This window comes from Chrysoperla carnea, chromosome X (genome assembly GCF_905475395.1).
Source record: "Chrysoperla carnea chromosome X, inChrCarn1.1, whole genome shotgun sequence".
In the NCBI taxonomy this organism is placed as follows: Eukaryota; Metazoa; Arthropoda; class Insecta; order Neuroptera; family Chrysopidae; genus Chrysoperla; species Chrysoperla carnea.
The window spans coordinates 6,720,829-6,736,045 of NC_058342.1; the positions used below are offsets into that span (position 1 = coordinate 6,720,829).

The following is a 15,217-nucleotide window of genomic DNA, read 5'->3' on the forward strand; positions in this document are numbered from 1 at the left end:
AAGGTCAATTGCGTTTTGAGTCCGTTGGACCCATCTTCTAAATCGTTAGAGCTAGAATAAAATTTAAATGTGAAAAATGTTCCTTATAAAAAAATTAACAACTTTTGTTGGAAAATCCCCCCCCCCCTTAAAATATACAGAAATGCCTTAGACTTAGCCCAACTTCATATAAAAAAGAAATCAAGCTTTTAATTTAAAATTGCTTTGGTGCTCATACATTCTTAAGTCAATTTAAAATTAAAATTAGATATTTTTGTTATTACTAAATGAAATAAAAGTAAAATATGATAAAATTAAAATTTATTTTTTACAGAGCCTTAAAAAAATATTGTGAACCTTCAATGATTATTCGAACACAACCAATATTAGAAAATCATTTGACTGGAATTTTAAACTGCCTTTGTAATATTGTTAATCAATTTGGAACCAGTATATTACGCCTTACTTTAGAAGCTATGAACTTATTTGTCAAAGTAAGTTATTTTATTATTTTTTAATTTTTAGTTATTAATTTTTAGTTTTTAATTTAGTTAAAAAAGACTCTATCTAACGATAGAAAAAAGAACTATATGTGTTAGCTCGCACAGATAAAAAAATATTTAAGGGGCCGTTCATAAAATACGTCACGCTAAAATTAGGATTTTGAGACTCCCTCCCCCAGGTTGTCCCACTTTCTGTGACCCCCCTATAAATATTACGTCACAAAAACTAAGTCTCCCCTCCCCCTAAAAATAGCAAATTTTGATTGATGATAGTACACAAATTTTTATAATAAAAATTTTTAAATTTAGCTATCTGTAAATTTACTTATTCGAAATGAATGCTTTTTATCATGACAAAAAATGAAAAAAAAAATAGCTGAAAGAAATTCTCCAATAAAATTTTTTGATAAGCCGCGAACGTTACATTGTTTTAGACCCCCTGTCACCCCTTGCCACGTCTTGTTACACTCAGCAGAACCCCTCTCCTGCTTGAGTGCGAACGTATTTCATGAACGGCCCCTAACGGAAATGTTGGTTACAATATTGTATATTGCATACCATACATATTCGTTGTGTACGTTGTCATGGTAGGGACAATAAAATCGATGCCAGCGCTTCCAGTGAAAAATTTTGGCGATAAAGGACGCTGTTATGACTAATTTGCAGTTCTTTACATGTTAATGTTATAGAAATTGTCAAATTAAAATTATTGAAAAATACTAATTAATTAAACTTAATGCATTAAAAATTGTGAAAATATGAAATCAAATTGCACAAAAATAATTTTTCAAATATAAATTATCATAATTATTTATTTAAATTTGTGAGACAATAATATTAAATTTTCAATGTAAGTCATAACTGCAATCCATACAATTATATATGCATCCATACAATTCTATAATTAAAGTAGTGTATCGTTGTCATGGAAACGAAACTCGCGCACGGTGCGAATAGACATACATACAAATATAATATGAGATAAATTGACAATTTTTGACATCAAAAATTTTGTTAATGATTTATATAAAACATTATTTATTAGTAGTTTTTTTTATTTTTATTTGGGCCAATACGTCGTTTAAGTATGGTTGTAGTGTGTCCATATGCAATTCTTGAAAAAAAGTAAATTGCGACTTAAGTATGTAAAATTATATTGACAAAATTTATATAAAAACAATAACTGCAAAATTTATATAAAAAACTTGGAAAACTATCGCAATTATAAAAACAATAGTGGAGCAAATATAGCACAGCACATTAAAATAAAAGTAAAAGGAAGTATCTTTTATCTGTTCATTCAATGCAAAAATCAGCTGAGCCTAACAGGTATGGTTTACTTTTTTTTACTCATGGCATCTTAGCTATAAAATCCCATATATGGGGTAATTTTTTAAAAAATATCCACCTTGTCGAAACAGAATAGGAAAAAAACAGAACAACACGTATATACTCTTTTTTATAAGGAGGGCATCCACCTTAACTTTTCGAAAAAGAATTTTTTTCAACAGAAAAACACGTATATTGTTAGGCTCTGGACGACGTTATCCTTAAAAACGTGGCTCTAACACACAAATCAATCAAATTAGTATTATTAAGTAATAATATTTTAATAATGTTATAACCTAAATTGTAATAGCAACATGGTTTGATTTATTTAGCTGGTCAGCAAAATTAATATTTAAAATTTACGTCACAACATTTCATATTTTGACCTAAATGTTTTATATTTAAAGGCAAGCTAAATATTCAAAAATCATACAGTGATTATTACAACTTTCGAGTTACAACCTCAACTTAATTAGTAATCGAACAAAACAAGTGATAAATTAAATATAAGATCCCAAAATACATCGAATATAATATTAAATAAACAAATATCAAAAAAAGAATTCAGTGTTCAATTTTGGAAACTTCAGCGGTAACACAACATAATCATCTCAAAAGGATTTACAAAGTCTCTGCTTTTAAAATATTAAGACTTTTGGTGGCAGCCTAGTAACTGGTACACAGCATAAATTGGTAGCAGCGGTGGGATATTTATGTTGTGTACCAGTTACTAGGCTGCCACCAAAGGTCTTAATATTTTAAAAGCAGAGACTTTGTGAATCCTTTTGAGATGATTATGTTGTGTTACCGCTGAAGTTTCCAAAATTGAACACTGAATTCTTCTTTTGATATTTGTTTATTTAATATTATATTCGATGTATTTTGAGATCTTATATTTAATTTATCACTAAATTTATTTAGCTTTATTTAGCTTGCCTTTAAATATAAAACATTTAGGTCAAAATATGAAATATTGTGACGTAAATTTTAAATATGAAATATTAATTTTGCTGACCAGCTAAATAAATCAAACCATGTTACTATTACAATTTAGGTTGCAACATTATTAAAATATTATTACTTAATAATACTAATTTGATTGATTTGTGTGTTAGAGTCACGTTTTTAAGGATAACGCCGTCCAGGGCCTAACAATATAATCTTTTTTGGGGAGGGGGAGGGGGTTTTGAAAATGCTATATTTTCATGTTTAGTACGTGGTCGTTTTCTTGCTCAAGTTTTTTTTTTAAATGAAAGCACTTCTTTTACAAGTTCTTCCTTATTATTCATTCAAAAAAGCCACTTTCGTCCAACATTTTTTTTACATTCATAATAAAGAAATGAAAATAAATTTTTACAACTTTTTCTATATCTAAAAAGTGACTGAGTTCTTGAAGAAGCAAAATCAATCTTTGTATTTAAAATGCTAGGTTTGAATAAAATGAACAGCTTTGTCGACAATTCCGACACTCCTAAATCTGCGCCTTAAATCATTTCTAGCGAATGTCTATTTTCTTAACGTCTATTCCCCCTGTCTCTTCCAGATCATTAAGAAAACCTTGTGTTAAATTTAAAAAACGCCAGTTTTCCAGTACTAGGCGTCGACAAAGTAGATGCTTTGTATTCGCTGCAAAAGTTTTCATTTGTAATTTCCCATTTTAAAGATTGATCCTGAAATAGTTCAGGATAAATTCTTATAAAATTAATTATTTTTGATAAAATTCGTTGCAAGGCCGGACCTGTTTTTCATGTAGACAAAAATATGCGTAACTCGAGAAAAATATTTAAAACAACTGAATTTAGCCGGAAGGGGGTGAAAAAGGATCAAAGCGGTTTTTAGCAATTTGTGGCTAAAGGATTGATTTTAGAGAAAGAAGTTTAATAGGAAAGTTGTAGATTTAAAAAAAAATGTATAACTGCTCACCATTTTTTGGCATAACTTCAAATGGGAAATTTTTTTTTTGTTTTATAGAAAATAAAATTGGAAAAATTTGAAATTTTGAAGAAACTTATTTTTTTTTTTTATTACAAACAAATAATAAAGAAATCTTCCTTTACTTGAATACATGGAAATCCTCCATATTCAAATTTTGTTGATAAAATTTTAATCAAAATTAGACTTCGCATCGAAGCAACTGTAAGTTTAGTGCCAAGCTTGTAACTCTTTCAAATATTGATGCTAATAGCAAAATTTTGGTATACGTCTACTTAAAATCCATTTCCGCCCGTCCGTAAACACAATAACTCAAAACATAAAAAGATACCAAGTTGAAATTTTTATAGCGTACTCAACTCGTAAAAAGTAAGGTTGATTTCGTAAATGCGCAGCATAGGTCAATTGGGTCTTGGGTCCGTATGACCCATCTTGTAAACCGTTAGAGATAGAACAAAAATTTAAAAGAAAGAACAAAACTTTTGTTTGAAACATTTTTGCGTAAACATCACTGTTTAAACACCCGTTAGGGCGCAAATTATATAACATGTTTTGTATGGCAATATCAGCTATGTATGTGTGACATGTATGTATATGTGGCTTTCTAAGAGTGTCTATCTTTCTTTACCTACATGACATAAGAGAACAAACGATTGCGTGATCAACATTGTCTTTACATGGCATTTCAACAATTAACTCAGTCAATTGTTTGTTTTCACTTGTTTTTTATTTATATTTTGAAAAATATTTTAAAATAAATATAAAAATTGAAAATATTAATTATGGATGCATTTTTAATTGTATAATTATTATCGACATTGAAAAAATGTACATAAAAAAAAAAAAAAATTCAATTTGTATTTAGTTTAAATTTTTGGATTCCAGGTCAATGATTCATTCACAGCTGCCTCAATGGAATTGATTGTTCCTTTTGCAATTAGTATTTTTTTTAAATATAACGATGATCCAATTATAACGGCTCTAATGATCGGTTTAATTCGCTCCTTAATTAAAATACCAAACGTTCTACCTCAATTACAAGAAATATTTGCTCCAACGTTGTTAAGTGTTTTGAATTCACCAGTTAGTGTTGCTACATCTGGTGTCCATATTGTTGCCTTGGAAACGTTAGGAATTATTGTTCGTAATCAACAAGGAAATTTAAATGATCGATTTTTAGGAACATTGTTTCCAGCTGCCGTTCATGTCATTTTAAATTCATCAGACTTTCACGTTTTACAAGTAAGTACACAATAAATTGAACAACTTGAATGTAAATCGATCCCGTAGTAATCTTTTAAAATTAAAAAATTGGTAAATTACCCTCGTTAGGTTAAGCTAGATTAAAGCTTAGCTAGCATAGTTGCCTCTGAGGCTTTTGAACCTTTTGTCATACTGTATAAAAAAAACCTCTCCACCTTCGTTTGGAAGTGTTTCTATTTAATAAGAAACCTCTCTCATGCTATTTAAAAAAACGTGCTAAATAGAACGTTGACTTTCCATTCTCGGACATCCACAGAACAGATTCTCACATTTCTTCTTCCTCATCGCTTTCCCTGCAAGTAGTTACTTGTCATTTGCAATCCCCTATTTTTATACCATGTATATATGAAATATACATAGTATATTAAATTTCGTCCCAAGTTTGTAACGCTTAAAAATATTGATGCTACGAACAAAATTTTGGTATAGGTGTTCATAGAATCACCTAATTAATCCATTTCCGGTTGTCCGTCCGTCCGTCCGTCTGTGGACACGATAACTCAAAAACGAAAAAAGATATCGATCTGAAATTTTTACAGCGTACTCAGGACGTAAAAAGTCAGGTCAAGTTCGTAAATGAGCATCATAGGTCAATTGGGTCTTGGGTCCGTAGGACCCATCTTGTAAACCGTTAGAGATAGAACAAAAGTTTAAATGTAAATGTAAATAAATAAAAATGTTCCTTATAAAAAAATAAAAAACTTTTGTTTGAAATATTTTTTTGTAAACATCACTGTTTACCCACGAGGGAGTTAATTAGGTGCAAATTTTATAGTATGTATTAATATAGGAATATCAAAGTGAATATCTTTTGTTATTTACGTGACGTCAAAAAAACAAACGATTGCGCATCAACACTTGCGCATTATATGAGAATATCAGTTAAATATGTCAGATATGTATGTGAAATGTGACAGAGTTATCAACACTGCCTATACATGGTATTTCAACAATTAATTGATACTATTAACAAAATTTTGGTATTGGTGTCCTTAAAAAAACCTAATTAATTCATTTACGTTTGTCCATCCGTCTTTCTGTGATCAAGATAGCTAAAAACGAAAAGAAAATAGGTATTCATAAAATCAGCCAGAGTCCATTCCGATTGTCTGTCTGTCTGCCCGTTTGTGAATATGATAACTCAAAAACGAAAAGAGAGTTCAAGCTTTTGTAGCGTGCTTAAGACGTAAAAAGTGAGGTTGAGCTCGTATATGAGCAACATAGGTCAAGGTCTTGGGCCCGTAGGAACCATCTTATAAACCGTTAGAGATAAAATAAAAGATTGACTGCAAAAAATGTTCCACATAAAAAAATAAACAACTTTTGTTTGAAATATTTTTTCAACACCACTGTTTAGCCGTGAGGGCACAAATTTGGACAAAACTGTACTATTCCGTATCCATTTTCTGCAAAACTATTAAAGATAGGTTGTTGTAAATTTGCAAGTAGCTTCAACTTGTGGTCTTGTGAAACATTATCGAAAAACAATAAGAAATTCTAGAAATTACTTTCCAAATATTCGAAAATCAAATATGTGGTGGCTGAAAGGCTCTTCTTATTGAAAAAAAATAATGCAAGCGCTGACATTCAACACTTTCTATACGGAGTATGTCAACAATTAACTCAGTCAGTTATTTGTTTTCACTTGTTTGAGATTGATCTCGATAGCTCAGTTTCCTGTGATTATAACCCAGGAAAATAAAGGTTTTTCTAAATAAATTTCGATTTTCGTCCCAATTTCGTAGACCAATTTTTATTTCGACTACCAAGTAGTCATCATCAGTATGCATTAGCTATAAATAGCGTATGTAGCGTATGTTACTCATTGACAACTAAAAATAATAAAATCCTTTAAAAAACAAAATTAAAAATTATAACATAACAGACCAAAAACCAATATAAATCATGAAACTCTGCAATTTCTTAATTTCAAATTCGAAATTATTTAAAATATTCTGTCATCTTTAAGTGCAACTTATATTTTTTCAATTCCAATTTACTTCGTTTAGCATTAAGTGACTTAAGTCACTTTTTGCTTGGCAGCTACTATTAATTTAATAGCTGCTCTGCTTTGTATGTTTGTTTTAACTGGATAAAATTAGGAAATATACCGATCATTTTATTTATACATTGTTAAAGTTAAGTTAAGTTTTTCTGCTAGTTTGCGGAATTTTTTATTGCGGTGTAGCTAATATTTAATCTCTAAGGTCATATTTGACCTTTAACGCGTCTTAAAGTTGTGTTAAAGTTGTTAATTAATTGTTTATCACTTATTTTTATTTTTTTTTTTATTAGCCATTATCTAGTTTGTGATTTTATAAAAAATCATTGCTCTACGGTTTTGTTTGTTTGACCTCAGACTCTCAGATGTATATATGGAGGAGATTTTCGAAGATATATATGTTTTTTTGAGCTTTTCAATTACGGATTTTCTTAGTCTTTCAAAAATATTTAATTTCATGACCCTGTAAATCATTAAAAATATTTTATTGAAAATATTACAGTGCAACCTCGATATAACAAATTGGTAGGGAACAAGAAAGTATTCGTTATATCAAGTAATTTGTTAAACTGAGGCTTGTTATATTGAGGTTAGGTTGGTCTAAAATTTGTTATAAAGAGGTAATTAATTATGTTTCGTGTTATATAAAGGTTTTGGGTTGACAAAATTCGTTAATTAGAGATATTTTTGCACATTTTTGATAGTTTAAAATTATTGCACTTTTTTTGGATAGTTGAAAATTCGTTATAAAGAGATTGTTCTCAAAAAATGTTCGTAATGTAAAGGTTTATTTTACATTGACTCTTAGGGGCAATTCAAAGGGATTACGAAAAATTTGTTAAATCGAGGAATTCGTAATATTGAGGTACGTTATATTAAGGTTGCACTGTATTTCGAAAACTGTTAAATAGAAATCCTTAATAATATTAAAAATGCGAAAATAACTCTGTCTGTCTTATGCAATCTCGCCTAAACTACTCAACCGATTTAAATGAAAACTATAAATTTAAAAAAATTATAGTTACTAAAATTTTGTTTTGGTTTTTTTCTCTAGTGCTTTTTATAAAAATAACGGAGTAAAAATTTTATTCTTTATTTCTATTGTAAATGTTTTTTATGTGTTTCATTGACTTTTGATAAAATGATATTTTGTTTGTTAATTTAAGGTGTATCTTTGGGTTTCAGGTATACTTCCGTTATTTTTGGTACTAGAGAAAAAACAAAATATTTCATTTTGTGGGTAATTTTAAGGACCATAATTCTTAAAATAATTCTAGTAGTCCTTATGAATGTCATTAAAATTTTTAAACTTCTTGATCAGTTGGGCATTCGTTCTATTTTAAACATCAATATCAATATCTTAACAAATTGCCTTACCATTTATATTCTCAGCGCAAAATATTAGGGGATGATATAAATTTTTGAGTTAGATTTTTAAAAAGTTTAAATCGCATGCTTTCAAATGAGCTGTTCTCTAGATCGGATTATTTTCCGTCAAAGCGGTTCGCAGAGATATAGATACCTGAACCTACCTTGATTTTTTGATAATTATATCGGTACCAAGTTTTGTGCCATAGAATGTAGACTAGTTAGACGATTAGTCCTTGTGTGTCAACGTTTTGAATTTCATGTTCGCTTATATAAGGTGATCCAAAGCCAGCTACTCATTTAAATTTGAAATAATTTCCTACAATTAATTTATTTATATATTTTGAATTCAGATTCTTAAAGCGTAAATCTGAGGAATTTTTTTGGAACAAAATTAGTAGATTTCTGATTTTACCTGATTGATTTTTTCACGCGTATTTATGTGTGTGGCTTATATATTTTTTTTTATATTTTAGGCTGGTGGTGAATGTATGAGTAATTTTTTATTCAGCGGAGCTGCACATCAAGTTTGTGTTTACAGAAATTCAGAAGGGCAATTAGGAATTGATTTCATAATAGAAATAATAAATAAATTGTTAGATCCATATGGACATGAATACAGTGCCAAGTTTATTAGTTTATTAATAATCATATTAATTGTGAAAGCTGGTGAACATTTGTTTGCACGTTTGGAGCCTTTACTACGGGCAATTTTGAGTAAAATGCAATGCACTGAGTCGGATAAAAATATGCAAAGTTTAATATCGATATTTGCATATTTAATTTATACACAATTAGATGCGATTATTAATTTTTTAAGTACAATACCAGGACCAAATGGCGAAGCAGCCTTAGAATTTGTTTTACTTGAATGGGTTTTTACACACTCTAGTATAACGACAGAATTTGAGTTCAAAATAGGGTAAGTAATCAATTAATCATAACCATATTTAATTAATTAATATGCAATTGCTCCATTAATCTCCCCTTTGCGTATGCCCAATTTTACTTTGGCTCCGTTAATTTACTTTGGATTTACTTCTCGCTTGCTTGCACCGTTCAATTTTGATTTCCATTTACTTTGCTTCTATACCGTCTAATAAGGCTTCCGGCCTTGCAGCGACCTTCGGCTTCAGAAACGACTTGTTTCCTTTGCCTTTTTTAAATCTCTTAAATTGTAAAAAAATGTTATTTACAAAAATTTTTAAATAACTCAATTTTTTTACACAAATATGTTAAAAATTGCAAATAAAGAAATAGATGTAAAGAATGCGAAATTTTTTGATTTAAATGCCGTTTTTTAACGAAAAAAATAATTTTCGACTGCAGTAGAGTCTCGATAATCTGGACTTAATAAAAACGAGGAGGTTTCGGAATCTTGGACTTGTTCAGATTACTGAAAAATGCATGTACATTTTTAAGTGATTGTATTGTCACAAGCGTAGGGAGAGGTGGGAAAAAATACGGGGAATAAATGTTTGATTAATTGAATTTCTCGGATTATCAAGTGTTCGTTTTACCGAGACTGTGTTTGATTATCATAAATAATTAGCGCTGAAATTATTGAAAATGATACCATGTTTAAAATGTATAATATGTTGAAATATAATATAGTGTCCTATTAGACAAGTTTTGGAGTTCATCAATCTACGTTATCAAGTTTATCTGCACAACAATGGCAGTATTTTTGAAATTTTCCGTATGGTCCTAAGTGTCATAGGCATAATAAAAGTGTAAACATTTTTTTTTGGGAGAAATTTATTTTGTGACGTAAACCAACATTCACCGAACTTTCGGATGCAATGAAAACTTGTCTTGTTCTTAGCTAGAGTTCAATATTCTCAATATTACTGAAAAGAGAATTAAAGTCCATTCCCCTTTGTAATTAGACCTGGAAAGTGTTGTGTTTCGGTATTATCGCGTACCCTAAATTTTTAAATAATGATAATTTGAAAGCTAAATTTTAAAAATATCGCAGTCAGTTTAGTAAAAAAATTAATTTCGATCATTTTTCGCGGAGAAAATGGCTTACTTAAATTTGTAAGCAGTTTACAAAAGAATTATATTTTTTCGATATTATTTTTAGAATTGTGGGACTAATACGTTTATTTGAATATGGAATTACAAATGAAAATTTTGTTTTACGTACTATGGCAATAAATGAAAATGAAAATAATGAAGATTGCAATGATGTTAGTTGTCGTTGGGTGCCAATTTTAGCAAAAATTTTAAAAGTGCTCTTAAGTAGTTTCAATGTTAATGAGGATAAAAATAGTCAATCACAAAATAAACAATTACCTCAAAACAGTTCAATTCAAGATACATCAGAACATGTAAGTTAATTTTAAATTCAATTTTCTTAAATTTCTGAAATAAATTATGAAAAATAATTTTTTCAGATAAATAACTGTTGGTATACGCTACTAAAGTATTTGTGGCGTGCGACCTTTGCGCCGTCTCATAATTTTTTACAATAGTGGTTCAGCGAAAACTTACAAACATTTGGCATAATACTGTAAACAGGCTATTTTAAATCATACAATAGGCAAATAATTTCTTTAGAATGTCAGTAAAATTATTAATGAGTTGTTTCCAAGAAGTCCAATTAGACATTTTTCGTAAAAAGTGTTTTTCGAAAGTTACCAAGTTGTGTAAAGTTTTCACGTTTTCAATCATTCATGAAGAGATCGATAAAAATGACTCTCAAAGGATTTTTCGAACAGTTTTACGAAAAACACCTGGTCAAAACAGTTCCAAAAATAAATCAAATTTTATTAAATGATTTTTGAGGTAAATAAATAATCTTATAATATAATTAACCTACAAATTTTATGTGTATAAGATTTGACAACAGGGTAAGCATTTAATTGAAAAACTTCATTGGAAAGAGTAATCTTTATTATACTATAGCTATTTTATGACTTTGTATATAAAACAAATTAAATATTCAATTACTTTTAGGTGATAGATCAAATCGGTGTAAAATTTTTGATAAAATCGTAAGTGTTGTTATTAAAAACACACCAAGTAAAAATTAACAACACAACACAGGCGATTTGATAGTTTTTTATCAATTTTTTACACCGATCTGACGTACAGCTAAAATTTATTGAATATTTAATTTTTTTTATATGTATAAAAACAGAAAATAGTTATAATAATAAAGATTACTCTTTTCAGTGAAGTTTTGTAATTAAATGTTTGCCCTGTTGTCAAATCTTATCCACATACAATTTTTAGGTTAATTATATTGTAAGATTGTTTACTTATCTCAAAAATCACTTAATAAGAATTTGTTTTATTTTTGGAACTGTTTTGACCCAGATGTTTCTCGTAAAACTGTTCGAAAAATCCTTTGAGAGTCATTTTTATCGATCTCTTCATGAACGTATGAAACGTGAAAACTTTAAACAAAACTTGGTAACTTTCGAAATAATCTTTTTACGAAAAATGTCTCTTGGACTTCGATGAAGCCACTGATTAATATCTTTACTGATATGCTAAATAATTTATTTATTTATTATAAAATTTAAAATAGACTGTTTACATTATTATGTCATATGTTTGTTAGTTTTCGCTGAACGACTATTTAAAAATTAAACTAGGAGAGGTCGCCAAGGTCGCGCGCCAAAAATACTTATTATATTTTTCTATATTGCTTCTTAACTACAATTACATTCGATTCTGAAAAAATACAAAGTGTAAACATGCTGTGTTAGAGTAAAATCTAAAAGGAAAGTGCAAATAGACTACATACAAATTTTGGAAGTTTTTTGCCCAGAAAATCTTTGTAAATATCTCCATAAATATATATGGTTTGTTATTAATAGGTTTCAGTTTATAAATTTGCACTATTTTTGTACTGTCAAAGATACGAATGTTACTTTTTGACAATGAAGTAAAAACAATCCAAGTTATGAAAATAGTAATATATACGCACCAACAAAGATTAGAAATAGTGAAATTTATTACAGAGATAGTGATAATTTTTTTGAGATGATTCTTAAAGCTACGTCAAAAATATTTTTTTCATCAATAATCGTTCAACAATTGACGTATTCAATGATTATATTCGAGCTGTTATCGCGGCATGTTCAAATATAATTACGTTTTTTTTATAAAATTAATTTCCCTCTTGAGGGAAAACTGTACATATAGTGATTTAAATTCAATTGTAACTTTCCTACACCCAATTTTTTTTTCGTCAAATCAATATTTTTAAGCGTTGCAAACTTGAAACTAAACTTAGTATACCTTGATATATTTCATATAAACATAGTATATAAAGCCTTCTTTAACTCGGGTTATATTTCATTCCCGTGCTATTTCATTCCGGTTTTGTTTTCAAGATGTGAATGCAAATTTTAATAAAAACTTTAAGACGTGACGTACAAAAACAGATAAAAATCTTATATTAAATTATTATATTATTAAAAATCTTATTCTCGGTGTAGGTGAAAAATACGAAAATTTTGATAAGAAATTTTTTGTATAGAGAACGTTCTATAAATCAGAAATGCAACTTTTTTATACTTTGAGAAATTTTGAAAGTATTTGTAATCAAAGTTTTTCTGGGAAGTTTCTTAATGGATTATACTCATCAAACACCTTCTTCGAGTGATTTAAGAGATAGGTCAATAATCTGTTTTAAATGACTGAAGTTATTTAAGATACTCTAATAAACAACACTTTAAGTTTTTTTTGTGATAAATAAGTGTGTATTGACAAAAAAATCAAATGCCATTTTGACTTATTAAACATTTTTATTTTCAGTTTGACGAATCGGATGTAGCAGTGAATGCAGATATTGATTCGTCATTAATGGATCTATTGCCGATTTTAAAACATTTAAATATAAATGAACATATACGATCATTCTTTTTAACGTTTAAAAATAATGAAGTATTTCAGTCTCTTTCTAGATATTTTACACAAAACGAATGCGAAATGTTACACACAATGGGCATTGATGTTCGAACATTCATGTTACATTGCTAGTTATGCATTATTGATCAAATACGCTCCATTTTCAAGCAATAATATTTATATCTGTTAATGAGCAATTTTATACTCGAATAATATAAAGTATGAATTACAATTGTGTTGCGTTTTATTTATTGATTATGAAATATTAGGGTGACATGCATCTCTTGAATTAAAAAAAATTTCACTTTACAAATTTATTGTTATTACGAACTATAGATAACTTTTTTAAATATATTTTTTACACAAATTATTTGTTAAACATATCAGGGATACGTGAGTATTCTTTTGTAAACAAAAGAATGAGCACGGTAGTGGGGATACAATTTAAAAAAATTTATATTTTCAATTTTGATAAATTATATTATAATTTGACGATATAAGACGAAAAGTAAGAACAAAATTTTTCGATATCGAAAATTGAAAATTTTGTTTAATTATTCAGCTTTCGATATTTCGAAAATTAAGGCACATATCGAAAAATTTTATTCTAATTTTTTGTCTATATTCTTAAAGTTATAACAAAATTCATCATCAAAGTTGAAAATGAGATAAGAATAATTTTAACCCTTAATCTACCCTGCTCTTACATTTCTTGTATAGACGGAGACACTTGGTTTTTTTCTTTTCTATACCATTGTTTATATGCTTACTTTCTATTAAAAAGTTTTATTTAAATTTATTCCAAGTGAAAATTATCAAAAACTTTCAAGATATGTCGTTTTTGAGATTCCTCCATAACAGCCAAGGTATTTTATATCGATTTTCAATGGCTTTTTTTTCTTTTTTTTTAAATTTGCACGGATACCTATACTGAAATTTTAACCACATATTTTTTGAGTAAAAGTCTGCCATATACAAAAATTTTTAATCAAACTTTGTTGTCATGCTCATACATCCTTAAGTTATTTTTTATAGTTTTTCTTCTCATGTCAACCGTACAACCTTAGGACTTGAAACTTTTTTTTGCATACAAAAACACACAAAAATTTATTCTTAATTATTTTTTTTTTTATTGTATTGAAATTTTTCTGAATAGATAGCGTTAAAATAAAAAAAAAACTAGTTTTCAGGAACCGTCACAATATTTTGGCCCAAAGTTGTCTGACACAAAAAAACGGTGATGATTAAAAAGGTGTTTTTTTCTATGATGTATTATAGAATAAAACCATTTGGAAGATGGGGACTAAAAGTATTGGATGTTTATTTTACATGTTTCGCCAATGTTTTATTTTGGCCAGATGATTATATTATTAAAAAAATTTTTTTTTTTAACTTTTTTTTCAGACAACATGCGACCAAGATATCATGACGTTACCAGTTTTTGTATCACCGCTTAGCGAAAAAAATTTCGATAAACAAAAAGAAAACTTTAGAATTTGGTTTTTATGTGTAAACCAAATTTTAAGTCTTAGTACGTAATACTTTTCTCACAAATAATTTCATTAATAGGTATTTTTTTCAATTAAAGACATGCATTTCTTTAATTTCGCTTACCCTGCCATTAAAAAATGTATAAATTTAATTTCTCTCCTTTTTCTATAAAATTCAATACTGTACTTATAATTAAATTTTTTTTGTCTTATTTTTTTTGGAAAGTATTTGAATCTTATCTTAATGAGTAATACACCTTCGGTATTTCAAGCATAAAATTTTCTTTTTGGATTTTTTGAAAATGGCTATAAATCAAAAACGTTGCGGTCAACAAAAGTTTATTTGGCAACATTTAAGGTATTTGTATTTGTACAATCTTGTAAAAATAGTATACTACATCATACAGCATTGGTATGTACGTATAGATATGCTTAGCACACTCAAATAAGTATTAATTTTAACATGCTTTTAACTGTCCATTTAT

The 15,217-nt window shown here is 28.2% G+C and overlaps 1 protein-coding gene across 1 annotated transcript in view; it reads left to right on the forward strand.

Annotated features, from left to right (window-relative positions):
* Positions 1-13,474, forward strand: part of LOC123302094 (importin-9) — a 42,693-nt gene extending 29,219 nt beyond the window's left edge. The window contains exons 8-12 of the mRNA XM_044884880.1: positions 314-473; positions 4,629-4,985; positions 8,853-9,298; positions 10,463-10,709; positions 13,150-13,474. Coding sequence (XP_044740815.1) covers positions 314-473; positions 4,629-4,985; positions 8,853-9,298; positions 10,463-10,709; positions 13,150-13,374 — 1,435 coding nt within the window. The 3' untranslated portion in view covers positions 13,375-13,474. The remainder of the gene's footprint in view (positions 1-313; positions 474-4,628; positions 4,986-8,852; positions 9,299-10,462; positions 10,710-13,149) is intronic.
* Positions 13,475-15,217: the final 1,743 nt, after the last annotated feature.